Source organism: Zonotrichia leucophrys, chromosome 4, assembly GCF_028769735.1.
Source record: "Zonotrichia leucophrys gambelii isolate GWCS_2022_RI chromosome 4, RI_Zleu_2.0, whole genome shotgun sequence".
NCBI lineage: Eukaryota > Metazoa > Chordata > Aves > Passeriformes > Passerellidae > Zonotrichia > Zonotrichia leucophrys.
This window is the reverse complement of record NC_088173.1, coordinates 50,325,673-50,348,993: the sequence shown is the minus strand read 5'-3', so window position 1 is coordinate 50,348,993 and position 23,321 is coordinate 50,325,673. Positions and strand designations below refer to the sequence as shown.

At 46.2% G+C, this 23,321-nt stretch overlaps 2 protein-coding genes across 3 annotated transcripts; one reads left to right on the top strand and one right to left on the bottom strand.

Moving 5' to 3' along the window:
- Positions 1–10,153: 10,153 nt before the first annotated feature.
- EXOSC9 (exosome component 9) lies at positions 10,154–14,986 on the top strand. 2 transcript variants are annotated; one of them, XM_064711624.1, is made up of 12 exons: positions 10,154–10,302; positions 10,451–10,545; positions 11,157–11,276; positions 11,363–11,465; positions 11,865–12,002; positions 12,116–12,198; positions 12,357–12,489; positions 12,942–13,030; positions 13,211–13,357; positions 13,676–13,857; positions 14,155–14,233; positions 14,729–14,986. In XM_064711624.1, exons 1-12 carry the CDS (start codon positions 10,174–10,176, stop codon positions 14,808–14,810), a joined length of 1,380 nt encoding a protein of 459 aa, XP_064567694.1. In that variant the 5' UTR covers positions 10,154–10,173; the 3' UTR covers positions 14,811–14,986. The 2 variants fall into 2 exon arrangements, with proteins under 2 accessions (XP_064567694.1, XP_064567692.1); XM_064711622.1 differs by having other exon boundaries at positions 13,667–13,857.
- Positions 14,987–15,180: 194 nt separating this feature from the next.
- CCNA2 (cyclin A2) lies at positions 15,181–22,638 on the bottom strand. The gene is made up of 8 exons (XM_064711625.1): positions 22,498–22,638; positions 22,174–22,408; positions 21,235–21,350; positions 20,680–20,903; positions 19,950–20,154; positions 19,073–19,186; positions 18,673–18,806; positions 15,181–18,264 (listed from the first exon to the last, which is right to left on the bottom strand). Exons 1-8 carry the CDS (start codon positions 22,636–22,638, stop codon positions 18,213–18,215), a joined length of 1,221 nt encoding a protein of 406 aa, XP_064567695.1. The 3' UTR covers positions 15,181–18,212.
- Between the last annotated feature and the right edge of the window lie 683 nt (positions 22,639–23,321).

Sequence of the window (23,321 nt, the reverse complement as noted above, 5' to 3'; positions counted from 1 at the left end):
GTGAGCCTCTTGACAGGCTCCTTAATGCGGCATAAATTTTAATAAGCCGGCACACAGCACTTCGCAGGTGTTAAATAGGTGTGAGCGTGCCCTGGTGAGCACAGCAGACCTGCAGTGAACTCAGCTTTTAAAGATATTAAATCTCGAAAAAGCAGAAGAGCCATTTGCTAACACAGAGATTAAGTAAAGCCTTGTGCACAAAGGCTAGAATGAAAATTAATTTGTTTTTCTCTACCAACTGCTTTCTTCAGCAAGCAGGGACTTGTCTTTTAACCATTTTTGCAGAGTGCCATTTCTGTCAACACAGATTCAGAAAAAATACAAAATTAAATTTAAGAAAACCCCACCCATAAAGACAGAAATAATAAACTAAGCAGACTGAGGATGTACATTTTATCCCTGATTATTTAAAAAAAATTATCCAGGAAATGCAAAATATTATTTTAATACCATTGCTATTGACATGATCTGTTCTGAAGAGGATAATTTTTCTGGAATAAAAAATAGGATATGCATTTTCAGAGAGAAGTCACCTGAAGCACATGCTGCTGAATTTCACTGACAGTCACAATGAAAACATGTAACATTTGGATTTGTCAGACTTTCCATAAAATTCCTATAATTATATAGATTTCTCACAGAACTGATTAATACTGCAATTTTTGTAACTACATGAAGCAATATATTCCCCATTCTCTAAAACTTGCAGTCATTACTATATGGTAAAATAACAAAGTAGCAACAGTAGTAATAATAATAATAAATTTATTCTGTAAGTCCAAATAAGATGGACCGTCATATTTTGTATTGAAAGTTTTGTCAGCTCAGATGTGCCCATACACCTGAACAGAAAACCTGCTTTGGCTGAAGTCCCCCCAAGGCACCTTGAAACAGATCTTAAATGACTGTCAGAATTTTGACAGCCCTTCACAGAGGTGGACTTTCAAATTGGAATTTGAGAGATGTAACAACGTTTGAAGGGAAGCAACACAGTAGAGAGTTTCTCAGGAATGCAAAAAAATGAAAGATACTGAGCAGGCCTTGCACAGCTGTGGCTGTGAGTGGAGCTGTGCCACTGCCTGTCACTGTGAAAATGCACCAGATCAATCATCAGGAAAAGAAACAGATTGCTGTGTTTGCTTTAGACTATTTGTAAATACCCAAATCAGGACATTTCTGACATAATTCTTCAGGCCTCACTGGGAACTGTTCTGGTCCAATGAGCCTTTGTGTCCTTTAATCTACAGATGGGAAAAGAGGTGACAACATAATTAGTGCCTCTTCATAAGAGCACTGCATTATTCCCTCTAGTGACAGTCTAATTTTCAAGGGGCAAACATCGAGCTTTGTGTGTCTTCCCTGCGAGATCATTTATTGAGTTTACACACCTTGTTGTCAAGTACTTCCTCCTGCCTTTAGTGTTAGTAGTCCCCATCTGTACTCTCTTATGCCCTGTTACAGATCTTGTTCAATAAATTATCTTCTTCCTCAGAGTTTGTATATTTCAAATACTTGCAGATGATTTAGCTGCCCTATAGCTGCCAGCTAACAAAAGCATACATATTTAACTGTTTTACTCTTTCCTTCTGGATTCCCCAAGGGCTTTTCACGGCTCTTATCTGCCTTCCCTCTGGTGTTTAGAAACTTCCTAGAAGATCTCTGGATCTTTGCACAAGGGGCAGCCTGCCCTCCTTCCTGAGCAAAAGTATCAATCAAAGGATTGGCAGCATCAATCTTTGGGAAAACAAATCACCTATACCACCAGCACTGAAGAGCTGTATAACCATCCACTAGCAGAGGGGAAAGTGTTGCCTCCACAGCTGTGCCCTAAAACACAAATCAAGAAATGGAAAATTGTTTGAATGGAGCAGATGTTTGATGCCACTTGGGTGTGTGATGCCAAACAACTCCCCTGCTTGTCCTTCCAAATTACACTGCAGATGACAGCGCTGGAACATGGAGCTTACTTAAAAGCAGCACTCATCTTGTGAATCAGAGGTATTTATTGCTGCACAGCAGGTATTTGTGAAATGACAGCATTTGAGATGCAGTACGAGTACCAAAACAAGACAAAGCAAAGAGATTATAATCCTCTGACCTGCAAGTGTTTCACTGAGTAGCCCCCATAAACTTTTCTCCTGCACTGCTGGTGTAAAATGCTTACATGTCAGAAAAATCATGTACTACTTTTCATTTTCCAGAGAAAGGTAACTGTGCCCTGTCAGTCATGCTTGTATAGAGTCATTACAAAAATCAGAATCTCTCTGCTCCGTGCAATACATTAAGTATGAAGGGTTTCTGCAACACAAGTTATTAGAAGTGCCCCAACCATTGTCAAGATTTTAAACACTTCACTTATCTGTGAAGTCACATTCTGAAGGTAATCTCCTGGTGCTCATGCAGAATATGTGTTGCAGTTTTATGGCTACTCATATTAATTGGGCAAAACCACTAGTCACCTTCTTTTTAAGCACTGATGTGAGGCCAAAACCATTCCCACCATTTTCACAGAGGAAGAACAAGAAAACCATAGAGATACGAGGCTGATGAGTCACTGGCAGGGAAACCTACACTGGATTGTTCTCTCATCATTTTCCCCTGACTGAAAAAAACCAGCCAAGAGTGGAGAAGGGCAGCTGGGGCACCAGGCACTAGGAGGGGCTACAGACAGCAAATCCTCATGGCCCGAGGTGTGTGAGGCAGCACGGCATCAGCTCCAGGACTAGTGCCCCAAAGAGCATGTCCTGTGTCTTGCAAAGCCCCTGCCAAGCAGAACTGCACGTTGGGACAGTGCATAAGAGATGATGGATCTGTAATGATGCAAATAAAAGAGCTGTTCTAAATCCCAGAGTGTGCAACAATTTTAAAAGCTTGAAATACAAAGCCATAGTGAGCCAGCTGAAAGAAGGGCCAGAGCAATCCCTCTGGAGGAGGGCCTCTCCAACCTGATTGTAACTACCCCTGCACCATTAGCAGACTTCCCCCATGCCAAGTCACCCAGCAGCGAGCAGGAGGAGAGCTCAGATCACTGCAGCAAGGCTGGAGAGCTGGAGTATCCTGTGTTCCCTCCAACAGCATCCTCGTGCTCGCAGCACGCTGCCCTGTAACGGAGCAATGCACAGCAGGAGCGGAGCAGGCACATCGTGCACTGAGAGGCACTTGTTGAATTAGCAGCAACCTGCCCTGTAAAAACACAGCCCACAGCAATGCTGGAGACCTGGCTGCCTGCAGCCACACCGCCACAACAGCTGCCTTCTAAATGCGGCTTAAAGAAGAACCCCTGAACCCCACACTTTTAAACAAGAACACCAGCTCTACAGCACTGAAATAATTTCTTTTTGCCAATCTCACTGCACACCTGATAGCATCTATTCTTAGCTTCTCCACAGGCCCTTCCTGTAGGGACAAACTGGTGTCTGTCCATCTTTTGCCATGGTGCAGAAACTCACCAGAGTGAGCACAGGTTCACTTGAGCTCACACTCTGAAAGACACCCTGGTTCCAGAGAGCTAAGAAAAACACGTGCTATGAAAGTCTGCAGCCAAAGGTCTGCACAAATTTCCTAAAGGCCTCAAACACAAATTTCCTACCTAAAGGCCCAGCAGCTGAATTGCTTCGTGGTTGGTGCCACCCCTGATGCCTTGCACAAGATGGGGGCAGTCAGCAGGCGGTGGCTGCTCAGCCACACTGCATCGACACCAGCCCCAGGCATTACCTGGGAGCAGCAGCTGCTGTGCTGGGGCCAGAGTGGTGCCTGAGGGACATCAGAGATGGGGTAGGGTCAGCGATGGGCTGTTGTCAGGTCTGCTCCCACTCGACAGGGAGTGAAGCTTGGAATTTTAGCTACATGATGGAATAGCTCCTGTCGAGTAATAGGAGGAAAACTGAATTAGATGTGGTTGAAGCAGGGGGCGGGGGGGGAGGGCAGAAGTTCTTTTAAAAGGTGTCTCCCGCACTGGAAAACTCACATTTAAAAATTCTGTAATCAGGTCAAATTCGGATGTCTGTATGCCAAAGGAAAGCCAACATAACCTCCTCCGCAAAGAAACCCGGAGGGGAGTTTTATAAAACTTTCTTACAGAGTAAAAGCTGCAGGGTGGGCGCACCTTCAAATTTCCCCCGAATTTTCCATGGCAGACGTAGCTACCCTAGAGAGAGCGCGGGCTCGTTGGGCGGCCGAGGACAGGGATGCTGCACCGGCGGAGGAGCGCTCAGCCCGCGCCTCCCCGGGGGACGCGGAGAGGCGGAGGCGGCCCCGGGGGCGGCCCCCAGCCCTCCCTGCGTGTCGCGGACTCACCTGGGGGCGGCCCGAGGCGGCGGCGGCGGCGGGCGGCTCCCAGCTCCCGGCTGCCGGCGCTCAGCCCAGGGCTGCCGGGGCGGCGGGAGGCGGCGCGGGGCTGCTCCCGCCGAGCCCCGCAGCTGCCGGAGGAGCAGGCACAGCAGGAGCAACAGCAGCAGCAGCAGCAGCAAGAACAGCGCCAGGTAGAGGAGCAGGTTGAGCTCCCACTCCATGCCGCCCGCGGCGCGGCTCGGCTCGGCTCCCCGCGGACCGCTCGGTGCCGGTGGCGGCGGCGGCCGAGCCTCCTCCCCTGCGGCAGGAGAGGGGCACCGGGCGGAGGGGCCGCGGAGCCCGTCCTGCCTTCACCCCCCGCCTCTGCGGCCCCTCCCGGCAGGAGGGCACCGGGGCAGGGGCGGTCGGTGCCGGGGCACCGGGGCTCCACCGTGCTGGCGCTCCGAGCCTGGCGCGTGTTGTCCCCGCTCCCTGGGCACGGGTCCCCTGTCACACAAACGACCACTTGTCACCGGCAGGAGAAGCTCCTGGGCTGGCACACTTCGAGTCGGAGCCTTCCGTCCAGACTGAAATGCCCACATGTGCACCCACCCTCGCTGCCTCCCCAGCCCGAATCACCTTGCACCATCACAGGCCAAACAGCTCCGAACGCCAGTGGCACCAGGAAATGTCTCTCCCCTTGAAGATATTTGAGAACCCTGCCCGTGGCCCCAAGCAAAAACACTCCTCAGGTATTGCCGTGGCAGTAGGAAAGTTCTTCCGAGTTTTGGCCACTTGACTCAGATTTTGGTGAACGATACGATTGTGATGGACCCACCATGAGTTCTGCCTTTCATGGTTCCATCTGTCCACTTCCCTGCATGATTTGTCTGTCCTCAAGTCATATTCCCAAAGCTTCCAAGGATTTATAAGCCAGGGAAGTGAAATTTCGGAGAGGGAACATTGGCACGGCTGCCTATACTGCAAATTTTGTGAGGGCCTGAGAAAGTACTGTTTTCTGAAGAAATGTGTATTTTAAAAAAGCTCATTAATTCTACTTCACCAAGCCTCCCAAATTCTTAACATAAGTATAGCATCACCCCAAGTCTGAGCTAAGGAGACAAATATGTATTGAGTGTACATGATTTTACACCAAATCTTCTATCCTTGCTGGACCTGTGAATAATATTTCACAGTAGAGCTCAATATAAAAAATTGAGGCAATTTGGGAAAATGATCACTCACCTTTTCTTGAAGTAACAAAACATCATTCTGACAACTTCATCTATACTGTAGAAAACATCACCTGGTGGGAAAAGGCAAGACCTGCATCCATCATTCTCTATGCTCATCCTGGCTCTCTGTGATCTCTGACACAATAATTGGACACTTTCCCATTTTGCTTGTATTACTATGAGCAATCCAACTAACTCACAGCAGTTTTCCTGTAAGCATTTCTGGGCAGGGAATGAAGAATTGGCATCTTTGGAAAATATGGAGAGATTAACACATGTGGCACAGAGAATACTTGATGTGAGACAGTCTGCTCTTGTGCATGAGACCCTGCTGAGTGGATGTTCTACACAACACGAGGCACTTCTCAACCACACTTCTATCTTTTAACAACCCCTGCATTCTAAGATACAACTGTAAATGTGAAATTTCATGTAAAATCAGACAAATCAACAAAAAGATGCATCCCCTGTTTTAAAAGGAGCATTTTAGTATCAAGATTTTAAGAGAGGCTGTCCATGCAGAACAACAAAATCACTTGATTGAGAAAGATTATGACTTCCAGCATTTCAAGGCAGTCAAAATTAATTTCTGGTCTGTAACAGATACTTGGAAGCTGAATAAGCAGGAGAAATAATTGGAAAAAAAAAAGCCATTTTGATTTAATGGTTTAACTTGATTATCTGATAATCCCCAATGTTATTAAATGTGCTGTCATCTCTCAGGGATCAGATGGGGCTCATAAGCTTGTCAGTACTCTGGATTTCCTCTGTATTGTAGGACTATCAATATGTGGTACCGGCAAACATTTTCTGACACCTTTCAACAGGAAAAAAAAAAAAACAAACTAGATTCCAAATAGATATTCACTTAATTTTCACACTCCTGAGCTCTTGCATCAAGCCAGTATTTACCTTACCTCTCAAGTAATATTTAAGATTAGGATATGAGAAAGCACTTTTTTTCAGGAAACAATTTTGTTCTATTTTTGCCTGTTCCCCATGAAATGAAATTACAGTTTCTACTTTAACACAGACACCTGTTGGTTCTTAAGAGAATTTGAAGATGCTTCTAAAAGGCTTGAAAATCTTAAACCACACTAAAATCTGAACTCAGACATTGGTTTTGTATATTCAGAGCCTTCAACTCAAGCTGTAACAATTCTGGCTTAGCATGACACTTAACTCAGCAACTGGTTTCGCTTAAATCCATAGAAATCATGGAAACAGCTCGCCTGGAGACAGGGAAATTGCAGGGTGTGGAGACAGAAAAAGGAGAGGTGTAACATATTTTCCTCTGACTTTGTTGCTTGCCTGGCATCCAGCCTTGGAAACACTTCCCACTTTCCCCAAGGGATTGCTGAGGGCTGGGAACCAGAGTTCATTCCATGCAGCACTGTCTACACGATCAGAATTTCTGGCACCACCCTCTGGAGCAAAAAAAATTCTTAAATTCTTTCACGAGAGCAGTAAACCCCAGGAGGTGATGTGAAGGTTAAAGTACAGGCGGTAACAGCAAGAATATTTTGGGGTTTACCTTGAAATCTAGCCTATGGAAGATGATCAAGCTAGAAGCATCCAGCAAGTAGATGAAGATATTATTACCAGTTTGTCTTAAGCTGGTGTTTGGATGATTTTCTGGCAGTTCTGTATCCCTTTCTTTTGTCTGTTTCATTTTTTTGGGGTTTTTTTTGCTTTGGTTTTTGGTTTGGGGTTTTTTTTGTTTGTTTCTTTGGGGTTTTTTGTGTGTTTTTTTGGTTTGGTTTTTTTTTTGGTTTTATTTTTTGGGTTTTTTTTGTTTTGTTCTGTTGTTGGTCTTGTTGTTTGGGGTTTTTTTGTTTTGTTTGGATGATTTTCTGGCAGTTCTGTATCCCTTTCTTTTGTCTGTTTCGTTTTTTTGGGTTTTTTTTGCTTTGGTTTTTGGTTTGGGGTTTTTTTTTGTTTGTTTCTTTGGGGTTTTTTGTTTTTTTTTTTTTTTTTTTGTTTTTTTTTTTTTTGGGGTTTTTTTGTTTTGTTCTGTTGTTGGTCTTGTTGTTTGGGGTTTTTTTGTTTGTTTGTTGGTTGGTTTGGGTTTTTTTTTAAATAAAATTATTTGAGCATATATACCAGGCAACTCCTTTCCTAAATTTTCGCCTTGGATGCTGTGACACATTCCTTCTAATACGTAAGGGACAAAGGTGCTTATCTGTGCTTCAGATAAAGAGCTTGTTTGAGTGCTTCCCTGGATTGAGATTCCCTTGTTTGAGAGCTTGTTTGATCCAGTGTTTCCCTGGATCCTGGCCAGAATATCCAGTTCCTCATCTCAGGGAGAGGCAAGGATTACCCATCCTCCCAAGCCCCCCAGAACTGTTCACCATAAAAACAAATAATAAATTAAATTATTACATCTAGGCAGAGCCTTTCTTCCCAAATGACCTTATCAGCTGGAACAATGCATGCATCATGTCATGCACGGGTGTGGAAATGAGCAGGACTTGCAGCCAAGCAGCAGCGGCACATTGCAGTTAAGGCTGCCATGGAAAGAGAAGGTCAATTTCTTATTTATTTTGATTAGGCCATAAAAATTGCTGGCAGCTTGCTGTCAAGAAGCAAAGATTCTGATGCAGTTTGCTTTTCTTCTCCAGTCCTCAAATGAGATTTTCCCTCCAGGCTCGATTCAGTAAGATAATCCAATTCAAGCATTTCAGCCCACAGAGCATTCAGCTCAAAAGAAGAAACGCTTCCATGTGGGCACAGTAGATCATCAGGATCTTTCTAAAAGTTCCTGCTTTAGCCTAAGTACCTGTGATTTATTTGCTCATTTATTCACTCTGCAGGGTGGGACACTCACTCCCCCTGAACACCCAGAGTATTTCCATTATTTCATTACCACTGTAGCCCTGCCCTCCACTGTTCAGAAACACAGAAATTTCTCAGCTTCTATTTCATTAACCATTTATACTGACCTTATTTTCTGTTTACCCTCCTCCTACAGATTTCCAATGCTGTGGTTTTACACTTCCTTAATTTGTCCATTAAATCCTACACCCTTCCTAGCACATGTGCAAGCACCAAAGCTGTAAAGTAACCTTTGTGTGAAGAAGACAGGCATGGATCAAAGGGGACACAGCTGATTTCCAGCCCCAATACCTGACTTATTTCCCCTGGAATTACATCCAGCTCCCCCTGAAGCTCACCATCATCACCACCTTCTCTGTTTTGAAAAGGGTGCTTTGCCACCAGCCTGTTGGATTGAGGCACCTAGCAGTTCACTGAGAGAGCAGGAACAGGAATTTTTCCCACTCCACTTCAAGCAGAAATCTCAACATACGGTGAAATGAACATCTTTTTGTAATTGATGAAGAGTAAACACTGAAATTAACATCTTTTTGTAATTGACGAAGAGTAACATAGTTTGGACGACTCCCACAAACAAAAAAATCCCTTCTAAATTTGCTGTTAGTAAACTTGAAGAGTAACAGAATTTAATCCCAAGCCTTCACTAATGAATATTGTCACCAAATTCACACAACAAAAACGTAAAATCAGACAGAATTTCCACATAAAGACTGCCAGTAAAACTCCAAGGGCTAATTGCTTATTTTTGGCCTTGGAGAAGGAGTGTCTTTCTAGAATGTCATCGATATTGTCTTAATATTTGTGACGATATTTATCCTAAACTGAAAGTACAAAACCAGCATGGGAAAATCAGGCAGCACTTGTCCTCACCAACACAAACTTGTGAGTTTCAGAAACACAACTTACATTTTAGTTTGTACTAGAACTGTAGTGTGTTAACAGGGTTTGAAAAGACAGCCCAACTGAGATATTTCAACACTTTTGTGTGGAAAACGCCAGTGTCTGGGGCTTAATGTTGGTGGGAAGATAACATTTTCTCGTTATAGCTCAAACAAGGCATAAAGGCCACTTGTAAAGGCCTTTTTACTTACGGGCAACATTTCAGAACAGCAGGGAGGGATGTTCCTCTGGCAGCCTGGATGTCTTGGCTGCATTTTTGCCTGCAGCACTGACCGCCGTGCTCCCGACACCGGCCCGGCTGCTTCCTGCGGGCTGCAGGGCAATCCGCGCCTTAAGGGCTGGGCACCACAATAGTGTGAACCACTCCAAATGTCTGGCATGCAAGTTTTGTGTTTGTTTTTTTTTTTTTAATTCCAGGTGGCTTTCCCGACACCGGCACTCCGGCATCAGCTCACGCTGCCTCTGTCCCTCATGTGCCGCCTCACGGCTGAGGCGCACACCCTGCGCTGCCGCGGCTTCTCCTCGGGGGCTGTATGCAATTTTAGGCACCAAAATGGAAGCAATATGGAAAAGACATGGAGCTGTTGGGCAGCACGAGGATGCTGAAGGGCCTGGAGGGGAAGCCGTGTGAAGGGCAGCTGAGGGCACTTGGTTTGTCCAGCTGGCGGAGACTGAGGGAAGACCTCAGCATCCTCGGGACGGGGAGCGGAGGGGCAGATGCCGATCTCTGCACCCTGATGACCAGGGACAGGACTCGAGGAAACAGTATGAAACCGAGCCGGGGCAGGTTTAGCTTGGAGAGCAGGGGAAGTTTTTCCAAGCAGAGCGTGTTCGCGCCCCATAAGGGATTTCCCAGGGCCGTGCCCTCCCTGAGGGGACGCGCGCAGGGGTGGGAGCCCGGCGCGTGCACACTGGGCACGCGCGGCGCGTGGCGATGACGCGCGCGCGCTCCCCCTCCTTCGCCCGTCTCTCCGCCCGTCACCCTCACGGCGCGGCCATGAAGGCGACGCCGCTCTCCAACTGCGAGCGGCGCTTCCTCCTGAGAGCCATCCAGGAGAAGAAGGTGCGGCGCCGGCATCCCCCTCCCTGCCCCTTTCCCCATGCCTTCCCCGCTGCCCGGCTGTCCCCGCGATCCGCGCCCGCGCGGTGCCGTCGCATGCCGGGCATGGCGCGCTGACCCTGTCCGTGTGTCCGTCCGTGTATTCCCGCAGCGCCTGGACGGGCGGCAGTGCTACGACTACCGGAACATCCGCATCTCCTTCGGCGCCGACCGCGGCTGCTGCATCGTGGAGCTGGGCAGGACCAGGTAGGAGCGGGAGCTCGGCTGCGGGCCCCGGCTTAGCTGGAGCCCGAGGTTCCCAGAGAGCTCTGTAAACAGATTTTAACCTTTCGAGCCTTAATGTCGTAGTATTTCAAGGGTAGGAGCAAAGAGGAGAAGATGGAAATTAAGTAAGCGGGAAAGGGATGGTGTTTCCGTGATTATTGTAGTTACAGCTAATTTATAAAATGCAAAATTGTTCCCTAGTTTCCCTATATCTCGCATTTTGCATTCTTCCCCAAACCAAACGACCCTTTTTTGCATGTGTAACAATGAAATATAAGCACTTTATGCATATGAATATGCACAATATGAATTATAGCATTACGAATATATGCACAATATTTCATTACATTTTCTCATGTGTTCGAGTCAATTTTTAGTCTTAAAAGACAGGAGTATGTTCTAGTTCTTAACATTTGGTTCTTTCAGTTGTCGACCAAAGTTTAAATCTGTATGGTAGGCGTTGAACAAGAAACTGTCAGGAGTGAAAATTACAAACTAAAACCCTAACCACGTGCTTTTTCCCCAAGTATGTGTTTTGTTTCTAGATTTTCCCTGGCACGCTCTGTGACTTGGTGCTTTCTTTGCCTTGGCAGGGTTCTTGCCCAGGTCTCGTGTGAACTCGTTGCCCCTAAGCCCAGTCGGCCCACGGAAGGTGTGCTCTTCTTTAACCTGGAGCTCTCACCCATGGCTGCACCTGGGCTGGAGCCTGGCAGGTAATGAATGTCTAAAGAACACTAAACAAGGATGGCATAAAAGCCACTGTAATCGTGTTGAGTTTGGGTTAATTTTGTTCCAACAGACAATCCGAGTTACTGGTGTCACTGAACAGACTGCTGGAGCGATGCCTCAGAGACTCCAAGTGCATTGAGACTGAATCTCTCTGTGTCGTTGCTGGTGAAAAGGTAGGAAAACTTCACTTCTGATGGCTTTAAACTAAAAGATACACGTAGTCCAATTTTAAGTTGGCCTCTATCTTGTGTTGGATAGTAGAAGTACTGATTTTAGGTTAGTGTAAAGATCCACTCATCTGATTTGAGAGGATTTTTACTTTGCCTGCCTGCATAGGCTTTCTGAAGTACTGGGACCCTACAGAATGATGTTTAAATTGTGCTGAAGTGCTGCATACTTCGTCATAACTAAATCTGGGTATCTTCAAATATACCAAGATCTTTCATCTTCTTAATCAAAGACCTAAGGAAAATATACTGGTTTTTTTCTGGTTCAAAAAAATGAACTAGTTTTAAAAAAAACCAAACTTCTGTGAAATCAAGCAGTTTTGTTTTTTGTTTTGTTTTTGTCAGGTTTGGCAAATTCGGCTGGACATGCACCTGTTAAACCATGATGGCAACATCACTGATGCTGCCAGCATAGCAGGGATTGTAGCTCTGTGCCATTTTCGCAGGCCAGATGTGTCTGTGCAAGGAGAGGAAGTAACTGTGGTAAGTTGTTTTTTGGTTTTTGGTGTTTTTTTTAATTTCCTGAAATTTCTTTGTCGCTTTAAAATCAAACAAGTTTCATAAATAACTGTGTTCTGGGCCAATTCCTTTCAAAGTACACTCCTGAGGAACGTGATCCTGTCCCCTTGAGTATCCACCACATGCCCATTTGTGTCAGTTTTGCCTTCTTCCATCAAGGGTAAGATTTTGAGGTCCTATGTACCCATATAAGGGGTATAAACCTTATATACCCATAGTTATTAATATGCAAACCAACTCCTTTGTTTAATTGTGTTTGAGGGTAATAAGATACCTCAAATTTCTACCGTTGCCTCATATTTCAAACCTTGATTCTAGGACCTATTTGTTGGTGGATCCCACTGAACGTGAGGAGCGGGTGATGGATGGGCTGCTGGTAATTGCCATGAATAAACACCATGAAATTTGTACCATCCAGTCCAGTGGAGTGGTCATGCTGCTGCCAGATCAGGTAAATTTTGCTTTGACCAGTCCTTCTGTGGTGTACTGACTGCTTCCTGTGCTGCAGTCTTGATGTGGAAATATCCGTGACATTTGGAAACTGAGAAGTCAATTAACTGTCTGATTTTATTGGAAAAGATTATGTATTTTTGTCTTAGTGGAAGAGCATAGTACTGTGTACTATGATGTAGAAAATGCATTGGTTTTGGTCAGATATGCATATTTTTATTTTCCCTGAGATTTGGCTGAAAAAAAACCCCCTGCAAATTATTTCCAGTTGCACTCTGGAAGCTGTTAACTTTTTGCATAAAGTCTCAGTGAATCCAGACCCTCATGCTAAGGTGCCATATTGTGTTTGTAATTCCTGTGATTGAAATGTATGTGATTCTTAGGGTGCTCTGTAGTTTCAGTTAAAAACCTCTTGATTTCCTGGTTGTAAGCTGCTTTTTGTATGTGTAACAGATTCTGAGGTGCAGTAAAATAACAGCTGTTAAGGTTGCAGAAATAACAGAACTGATTCAGAAAGCCTTGGAAAATGACCAGAAAGCCAGGTGAGTGTTTGGGGAAGGGCTGGAAATGAGATTTTTTAGGGAATAATGTCAGATTGTGGTTTCAGCAGCAAATTGTCTTCACTTGTATTTGTTTTAAATAGCAAGCAGTTGTATATTTGAACTTGAAAAGAGCAGCAGTTTTTGGTTATCCTGAAATAATGTCTGTTGCTGAATGGCCAGGAAAGAAGGCGGCAAGTTCGGCTTCGCAGAATCCATCCCCAACCAAAGGATCACTGCCTTCAAAATGGAGAGTGCTGCTGTGGACACCAACGACGTGGAAGAACAGGCTGGAGAAATCATTGCTAAAGCTGACCCTCCCTCAGAAGTGTATCTTTTCCAGGGTATTACCCAAGGGAAAACCAGGCTAACACACATCTAAGATTCCTCTTGGGTTAGGTGGCCATATAAACTTGAGAGGAAACATCATCATCATCCTCCTCATCATCATCCTGGTCTTGGTTCGGTCTGATTTTAATTCCTTGCCTGAAGTGCAGAGCTGAGGTCAGAGCTGTGATTGTTACAGTGACTGGAGAAGTGGCACTCTGAACTCCCCTTTAGGGCTGTTGTCCCCAGCTTTACTCTCAGAACATAAAGCAATGTACCAGCAAACACCAAGGTTTTTCTTAACTCCTGCAGTTTTGCCAGTCCAGTAGTGCACACTCCTGGCACAGCCCAAATTGGGGAAGGAATAGAGAGCTCCTGGGGAGACCTTGAAGAATCTGAGAAGGAAGAAGCAGCAGAAGAGGAAGGTGAAAGTGAGGCAGCTGCTTTTGAATGTGTGAAGGTGGAGACTGAGGATACAAGTACACTGAAGGAAACTAAGAGTGGTAAATATTTGTTTTCTTAATATCAGATCTTATTATATCACTTTATTAACAGTTCATAGTTAAAATGTGAAAGGTCTGTAGGAAGAAAGAACCATTGTAGGCACTTTACACATTTGCTAATTCCACTTGACCCAGTCAGTTTTCAGAAGTTGATTTCTGTAGTATGGGGAGGGCTCCAAATGAATCAGCAACCCCTCGGGATGTTTGTTTAAAAATGCTGTGGTTATTATTTACAGGAGTTGTTTGTACAAAGCTGACCAGCAGTTTGGGGTTGGTGGGGTTTGTGTGTTTTTTTAGATGAACCCATTGTTGTGTCTGACAGCGAGGAGGAAGAAGTTGTCATTCTGGAACCACAGGAACTACCAAGGAAAACAAGGTAACCAGCAAGTGGAATTAGGAGGGGAAAAGTTTGTAAGGAGTATTACCAGGAAGGGCAGGATTTTGGCAAGGCCAAGAAAGGTTTCAGTGGATAAAAGGGAATACAGATATAGCTGAGAGCAAGGAAGTTTAAATCTAGCTAAATCTCTTCTGTCCTGGGAGGCCAGAACCTGTCTGGCCTGCAGCTCATTTGACTCATTTTAGTCCTTCCAGAGGGAGTGAGAACAGACAAGTGGATCTCAGTCAGAGGCTCCTGAGAGCTGCTGCAGACATTCTGTGTGCTGCACTAGAGCTGATGTTGAGTTTTACCTCCAATAAGTGAGATTTGCTGCTGTATCCATGGAAAACCTTGTTGTTAGTGCACTTGCAAAAGATTAACTTACACCTTGGCCCAAGGCTTGGTGGGGAGTTGCCAAGTTATGGATAATCAGCCTGTGTTATTTTGAAAAACTATTCAGTATGTTTCTCTGATACAACTGTTGTTTGCTGACAGAACACAGGCCAGCTCCAAACAAGAAAATCCAAGTAAGAAAGCATTTAACAAAAGGAGAAGAAAGAAGAGAACTTCTCGTTAAAGCCATCATCCCTCCTGCAGGAATGCTGTATCATATGAATTTTGGTGTATTATTACTGAGTTTATTTTTGTAGATAATTTTATTTCCTCCCCTCCCTATATCTGGTTTTGCTTTTACATATATGTTAAACCATTGTACACAGATTTAAATAAAAAAATGGTGCCTGTAACTGAAATCCTAGGTTTGGCATCCAGCTGCAGCAAAAACTCACCTAGTTCAGCTTTCTTCACAGGGGAAAATCAATGTGCTGTGATTAAAGCCTTCTTGCCTCCATTACTGCACATCTTACCTTGTACTCAGACCACTTTGTATGAAAATCAGCAGAAATGCATGGACTTAACAAACCAGCACAAAACTTCAGCAGTGGAGTTTCTTTAAAAGTTTAATTAAATATTACATGCAACAGACAGGAATGTTTCTTGAACTATAGGCAAAGAGTTATGCTCTCAATTTAGGATCAGGCAAAACAAAGAGACAGGGAGAATTGCAAAATACCTGATCTGGGCACCTTGTTTGCAAACAAGTGACCCTGGAAACACACACATATTTACAGAGTGAAGCAGGGCTATTTTACAGGTGACCTCCGTGCTACATGAGCTGTGAACAGGAGAGGAGTTACTGCTGCGGATTTTACATTCCCCAAATCAGGTTAAGAACTTAATGTAGAAAAAAACCCAAAACCATGTCTATATAACATTGCTCCCAGCCAGGCAGAATTTGAATCAAGTTGTGCTCTTTCAGGAGAAGGGATCAACACACAAACCCTCTTATCTCCAGGAGCTAAACCAGTGCATTTTCTTAGTGTCAGTTCTTCCAACCCAAAGTCACTGTCCTGAGTACAAAAATGGGTGAAGATGCAATTCCTTCTTAGTTCTGTATTACCACAAGACTGTAAACTTCTTCAGAAAAAAGAACAGTACCTTTTGCACTGCTGTTTCTCCCTTCTTCACATGTAACATCCCTCTATTCCTTAGAGCCTTGAGTTGGAAAGGATTAGAAGTTAACCTGGATAGGCTTAACAGTAGTACAGTACAACCTGGGATATTTTGTTCAAGGCTTAGAAGCAAAAGCTGGAATTGTCCCATATTAACTTTGGAAAATGAGAAGGTGGAAAAAGATAGCACTTGATAGCAGAAGCAAGAGCTGCCCTGAGGAAGGAGGAACATTGTCATGCTGGGCACAGCTGCCAGCCCCTGACTGGGGATTTTTTGTTAGGCTGCAGAGGAGGTCGGGTTGATAATGGTGAAAATGAAGCTCAGGGAGCAGGGAAGAATTTTTCTCCATGCCATGGGGACAAATTCCATTGAAACTTGAGCACAGCTCTTTGATTAAGCACTAAATTAATACTAAAACCCACTGAAGTCTTTTCACCTAAAGTACTGCTACTTGCTCCTTTTCTGGAGAAAATACTTCATAAGCTTCCTTTAAATTACCCCTCCAAAGTTGCTATTTCTCAGTGGTCCTGGAATACACCACAGAAAGGAAGGGGAAGGCAGAACCCAGTTTCCCCAGAGGAGCATTGTGGTCTGGAACCTTCAAGTAATTGCTACCAGTCAGCGTTGCCAGTTGCCTTTCCAAGGTCACAAACAGGGAAAAACACATTCCTCCCTATGCAAACTCCCTCTCCTGCAAGGTTAAAGTGTTTCCAACCCCAAGCACCAGACATGATATACTGCACAGGCTGTCCCAAATTCATTTTAGCATTTCAGTAGCAGCCCACTGAAAATAATCTAAATAAAGGCTGCTGGCCAATGAAATGGTTTTTCATTAACCATTAGAACATGCATAGAAGTCCAAGTGCATCCTAAGAAGAACAGATTGGCCAAAAAGGCCACTCCTGCTGCTTATTTCGACCAGAATTTTGATCACCATTGCTTTTGTAGTTGAGGTGGTTCAGGGAAGGCTCAGGCAGGAGCACAAGGGTGGGGGCAGAGTAGTAACTTTGTAGCTGCTGAGGTGACACCAGGAATTCTTTCTCTTTAACTGCAGCTGCTCAGCCTGACAGAGATGACGATTTGAAAAAAAATATTTCCAAAAGCCCACACCCAAACAGCTGCTGGACATCTGTGGGGAGGAGTTCATACTGCTGGGTGCCCAGATAACCAGAGACAGCCCCGACTCCAAGCTGAAGAGGCACAGGTTTCACAAGGCAGCCCTTGCCAAAAGGCTTTAGGAATGAATGCCAGTCTAAGATGACAGCACTACCCCTCAGTGATTTTAAGCTATTGGCAAGACCACTAACATCAGATACAAAAACTGTTTATTAGCCAACCTGGAAATGGCTTAATTCAGCCCACTTCCATGCACTCGCTGCTTTACATGCCAACAGCAGCAGTGCAGGGCAGCATCACTCCATTTACACAGGCTGAAGGTAAACATCCACTTGATCTAATGCTGATTGAATGCCAGTTTGCTTATGTAACAGTTGCAGAACTAAGGGAAATCATGGCACATTTTTGCTGCGTGCCAGAGAGGAGCTCCTCCCAAGCATGAGGGGCATATGGAATTCCTGCTGCGCTGCTCTGCTCTGCACGCAGCCCATCCATGGCAGAAGACATTCCCTGCTCTTGAGGCCACAGAGCAGCAGCTCACCCACTGCAGTTTAACCCCTCCACCACCCCTGAAGAGGTACAAGGCAAGCAGACTGAGGACTAATGTTCTCAGTAGGCATCAATGGACTTTTGGGACGGCCAACACACCAGTGGGAACTCCATGGGTTTGCATTAGTATCAGTTTTACACTTGGACCAGAAGATAGTGACAGCAAGGCCATTTTCTGTGTAGTGGAAGCACAAGGTATGAACTGGTGCAGGGGTTTTAACTGTGCAGTCCCTGCAGCAGAGCACTCAGCCTTTCCCCTGATGAAATCTGGCACTACATTATACAGCAACTGGGGCAGGTCCTAAAGAGCTTCATGAGTCGGTTCCAGCAAGGAGCTCTCCTCGTGGCCAGAGAGTTTCTTCCAGTTTTGTAGCCATTAAGGCAATGTTTTGGATCTATGCTAAGTCTCAGTTTAAACTAGACAGAATAAAAATGCTACTGATACTCTGTGGAAACCAAATCTTTCTTACTCAGAAGGAAAAAAAGCCCTACTATAATAATGCACTGCTAGTATTAACATTTAGTCTATAATTAGATAAGCAGTCTCGGACTTCATGTGGCCTGCATGGTTAATTCTGTGCCTGAAGAGAACATTTTGATAAAAACACAGCTAAAACTCTTAACAAGATTGCATGTACAAAAGATTTACATTAAAACCATATGAAACTAAACTTCATAATTGAAGTCATCGAGGCCCGTATTCATATTCTGATTGATCATATCTAGAATCCTGAACCATGTTTAAAACTGTACATCATTTTCTGGTAATATACATCTCTTAAAAAGATCAGTCTCTTGATTACTACAATAAGTTTAGTGTGTCTGGTGGGTCAATGAGAGATACTCCATGGTACCTAGAGAGGGAACAAAAGAGGCAGGATGTCATCTTGCTCAAGTGCTCTTTGCCACAAAGGGCAGCATAACTGCAGCAAAGCACATTTCCTACCAGGCAGGCAGGAAAAATTCTGGGGCTTGCTGGCTGCCATGCCCCACACAGATTTTTAGGAGCATTAGGTATCACCAACTGTAGGAATGTCAAGAAAAATTCCTCCAGTTTCTACCTGACAGTTCAGGCAGCAACAGAACACCAAGTATTGCCTGACAAACCACCATGTAAAAACCCCAAGGAGTCTTGTCATCCTCTCACTGAAGAGGTGAATTGAGTGTGCCTGAAGACTCAAAAGATACATCCCACACCCACACCCTGCCAGGCAGGCACATGCTTGGACAAATCAGCCATTAACACCTCCACAGATACTCACTTGGTACTCTTGTACTTTTCCCTTATGGACTGTTGTGTGTGCTGGGCTGCTTTGAGGTAGGTGTTGTGTAGGTCTATGAGGCAAGGCTTGATGTCTTCAAGGGTGTAGCCCGTTACTTTGCACAGGGATTCAGGCTGAGGGGAAAAAAAGAAAGGGTGAGGGACATTTGAATGTTGCTGTTCACTTATGGTGATCACCAGCAGTGGAGTTCTGTTGAACTATGTTTACCTCACTCCCCTACCCCATTTTTCATACGCCACAGGGAGCAATCCTTAATTACCAGCCCAGGAGCACAGAGGGGCTGCAATTCCTGGAGCCCAGGCCCAGCACTCAGAACTGTGTACAAACACACTGAGCATACACAGAGGCCTGTGAGGGCTCACACCAGAGTGCTACGTACCCAGCTTTGTCCAGTGAGTGTGTAATCTGCCAGATGAAATGCTGCAGCAGCAATAACTGACGGCAAGTATTTCAGGTAAGGATCAGCATCAATTAGACTCAGCTCTCCCAGGTACTGCAAGGGAAATGAAAAAGGGAATCATCTGCTTCCAAAAGTTAACAGTTGCTCTGGAACCCTAACTTGAGCTTGCAATCCTGCCATCAGCTGGAAGGACATCTTTTATCAGTTTCCACTTACTTTCTCTTTAAGCATCTCCTGCTAGTTACTGCCAAACAGCATTCCCAGCACTTGCTTTCCCAGCACATTTTATATTTACAAACATACAAGAACTAGAGGGAAGAGTGTAGTCAGGTCTGACCTTTGCACAGTGAGACAAAGGCTTGTGTTTAGGGCCTCTGGTACCTACCAGAGAGCTAGGATTTACTATAACTTCAGCTGAAAGGTTATCTGTGCTTTGTTCTAGAAATTAGTCTCTGGATTTAGAGCTTGCTGCTGGTTGAGGAAAAAACAAACCAAAAGTCCTTTTTTGCCAAAGTGTGTTAGTGGTCCTGGCAAAGTGTGTGGGTAGGTGTGGCAGCTGTAGATAAGAGAGAGGGAAAGATCTGGCAGTGCAACAAGCCCCAATTTCAAGTTCATTAATCTCTGCCTGCTCTGAATAAGGGTGCATGCTTGAGCCAGGCCAAGTGCCAGCCTCTGATAAGAATGGAGTATCCCACACAGAAAGTGGCAATAGGAGTGTTAGTTCCCAGCAATGACTTCTGCAGGAGCACAATTCAGAAGGTGTATATATGTTATACATATACACAAATATATGTGCAACAAGTATCTGCAATAAAACTCTCTAATTACACGAGCTGAGCTAGTAATTCCTACTTACCATTGACAGGCTCTCCACTTTAGCATCTGTCTGCTGGTGTAGAAAGTACTGGGTGAGGAACTGGTTGATTGTTGGAGCTGCCAAGTCAAATGACAAAACCTTCAGAATTAAGTGCTCCATCCTTAGGACCTGCTTCTTGGTGTAGGTGTCATCTGTGATGTAGACAAACTCGGCTACTTCAGGAGGGTAGATCTCTTCAAACTTTCTGCCAGGAGAAACGTTTATGAGTAAATAATTGAGTACTAGAAAACCACCAACATTCAATGAAATGCTCATTTAAATTCTGACTTGGGAAGAAGCTGGGCACTGGTGCCAAACAAGTTTGCTGCAGTTGGTTCCGTAGCTCTTGAATCACCAGGATTTGAAATTAGAGAGCTACAACAGCATGATAATTCAGGACTAAGGAATTTAGTACTTGGAGTCACTGAAACTCCAGAATAACCCACAGAATTAGCAACTGGGGCAAGCACAACTTGCTTTTCACATGCCTTAAGCATATTCCCTCAAATACTGTTTTAGATGCTGGCTGCTGCAGCTGGAAATAACAGATTCTCACTTTAGGGGCAAACTTCAAAGATAACTGCCAAGCTTTTAGGTGGATAACTCTTTGATTTTTCTCCTACTGTGAAGCCCTCCCGAGTCAGTCCTGCTCTAGGCAACAGAACAGCCCCAAGATTTTCATTGGCATGAAACCAGCAGGTGGAACATGAAATGAAGCAATTTCACTTACGATGCGAGCAGCATAGCTGCAGTACCCACAAGCTGAAGTTTTCCTCTCAAAACAGACATGGATGAAAGAAACCTATCAATATAATTTACAGCTAAGTGCAGGGTTTCGTTCTGTAATTTGTATTCTTCTCCAACTTCTACCAGCCAGTCCACAAGAATAGCCCGCATGTTGTTTGTGATATCAGGTTGCTTCTTCATGTAGCCTATTTTGGGCTTGCACTTCACCTGTAGGTTTAGATGACAGATAGAGTTGAGGCTGGACCTCGTGCTGGTAGGGAAGCAACTGTTTAAACTCCATTTATCACAATTTAACAAATCAGAAGTAAACACTGGTGAGTTTAGGATCAGTAAGTTCTATTTCTGTAATCTTGCTTTCCAGCTTGTGCGTGGCACAATAAACTTTATCACAAGAAACCAGTCCCGTGCTCTTATTTCTCCCTTTCTAGCAAGCTCTAATTTAGTCACTGTCTTGGTAACTCATGTTCTGATACATTTCTCCTCCCCAAACTCTTCCCCCGTGGGCTGTATGCAAATAAGAAAAGGGACAGCAGCTCACCTCCATTTCCCTCAGGTATGAATGGATTTCACTGATATAGTCTGGCACGTTATTAACGTTTGGTGCTTTCTCTTCTGTTTCTGAGGTTATTGAAATATCCATAATACTTGGAGAATCTAAGCAGAGGATAAGAGCCATGTTAAAATGGGCACCACATCATTTCCTCACAGCACAGGGAACCTTGTGCAGGCTCACTCAGCTGGACTGAGTTGGGGAGGGTCTATGGAAGTGAAATGTTAGGGCAACAGGAAAGTTTTCTCCTTCCCCTTTCTCTTCTTCCCCCTAAGAATAAAGAGATGGAAAACTCTCTTGCAATTACGTAGTGCTCAGTGCAACCTGTGACACCTTGTAACATAGACGCGGATCCTGCAAGCTTAGATCGTGGCTTAAAACAGGGCAGGGGGGTGCCGGAGCTTTCAGTAGCCTGCCGAGGTGGATCACAGGAAAACCAGCCCCCAGATATTCAGACATGTGCTACAGAAGACGGATCTGGCAGTTCCCATTTTTCACATACTGGCAAGAGCTCAAAACACTTGCACCACTAACTGGCAGAAAAACCTTTAACATCTTGGGATCTGCCTGGGTCAAGTCCCCTTCTAACTCTGTAATGGTAGCAAAGGGTGAGGCTTTATGGGTTGATCTTGTCTGTAATCTAGCTCCTCTCATGAAGTACTGATAGTTAAAGTTGTAAATTATAAAACGGCCTAAAACAGGAGGGGATAAGAACGCATAGGCTCAGCTGCATGGCAGAGCTGTTGCACTCAGGTAAGCAGGCTCAAAGGAACCAAACCGGCCCTCGTCCCAGGCCAGAGCCCTGCAGCTGGCTCTGGGAGCCCTTCCCTGGGCGAGCTCCTCCTCGCTGCCCGGGGGCAGGCAGGGCCCTGAGGGGAGCAGGTGGGACGCGGCCTGCACGGCGCCCAGGGCCGGGCTCTCACGTACCGAAGCTCAGCTCCATGGCGTTGCCCAGGGGAGCCAGGGGCCGCCGCTCGCCCATGGTACACACGGCCGCACGCAGCCCCAGCGCCGCCTCCTCCTTCTGCCCCGCCGGGACGCCCCGCTGCCGCCGCGGCTCCCGCTCCCCGTCGGGCTCGTCCACATGGATGGAGAAGGGCTGGTGTTGGTGCTGCTGCAGCCCCGCCGCCGCTCCATGGCCCTCGCAGCCGCCCCGCGCCGCCTGTGGGGAGAGCGGCCGTCAGCGCCTGGCCCTGACAGCTCCCGCCGCCGCCCCTTGCACACCGCCCCGCTCCCGCCGCCCCCCCTCACCTGCAGCGGGATCCCGGCGCGCTGCTGCGCCCCCCGCAGCAGCCCCAGCGCCACGCGGGTGCCGGCGGCGGGCGGCGGCGCCGCGGCTTTGCCGGCCGCCGGCGGGGGCACGTTCTCCTGGTTCTCCTGCTCCGCCAGCATGGCCGCAGCAGGAGCCGGGGGCAGCGCGGCGGACGGGACGGCGGGGCCGGAGCGGCGGGGCCGGGGACGGGCGCGCCTGGAGCCGCCCGCGCCGTTCAAGTAGCCCGCGACTCTTGAACCGCCCAATGGGCGAGCGCGGCGTCACGGCCGCGCCGGATGGGGCGGACAGAGGGACGGACAGACAGACACGGGCGGACGCGGGGGGCGGGCAGCGCACGGGGAGGGACCGCGGCTGCCGGGGACAGCAGGCCCCGCGCCCGCCCAGGGCAGGGAGAGAAGAGCCTCGGGCGTTCCCGCCGGGAAACGTGTGTGGGAAGCGAGCTGGAGCTCGCCCAGCCGGGCTCCTGAACGCGGCCCGGGAGATGGGGGGTTTGGCCAGGAGAAAGGGAGGCTCAGGGGGAGACCTCATCGCTCTCTCCAGCTCTCTGAAACGAGGGGATAAGAGGAAATGGCCTCAGGATGAGGCCATAATAATCTTCCGATTGTCAAAGAATCGCAGACCACAAAGGTACTCGTGTTCCAACCATCCTGCTCTGGGCAGGGACCCCTTTCATTAGACCAGGCTGGTCAGAGCCCCATCCAACCTGGCCTTGAACACTTCCAGGGATGGGGTATCCATAGCTGCCCCAGGCAACATGTGCCAGGGCCTCCCCATCCTCTGATGAGACAATGAGGAAAAAAAT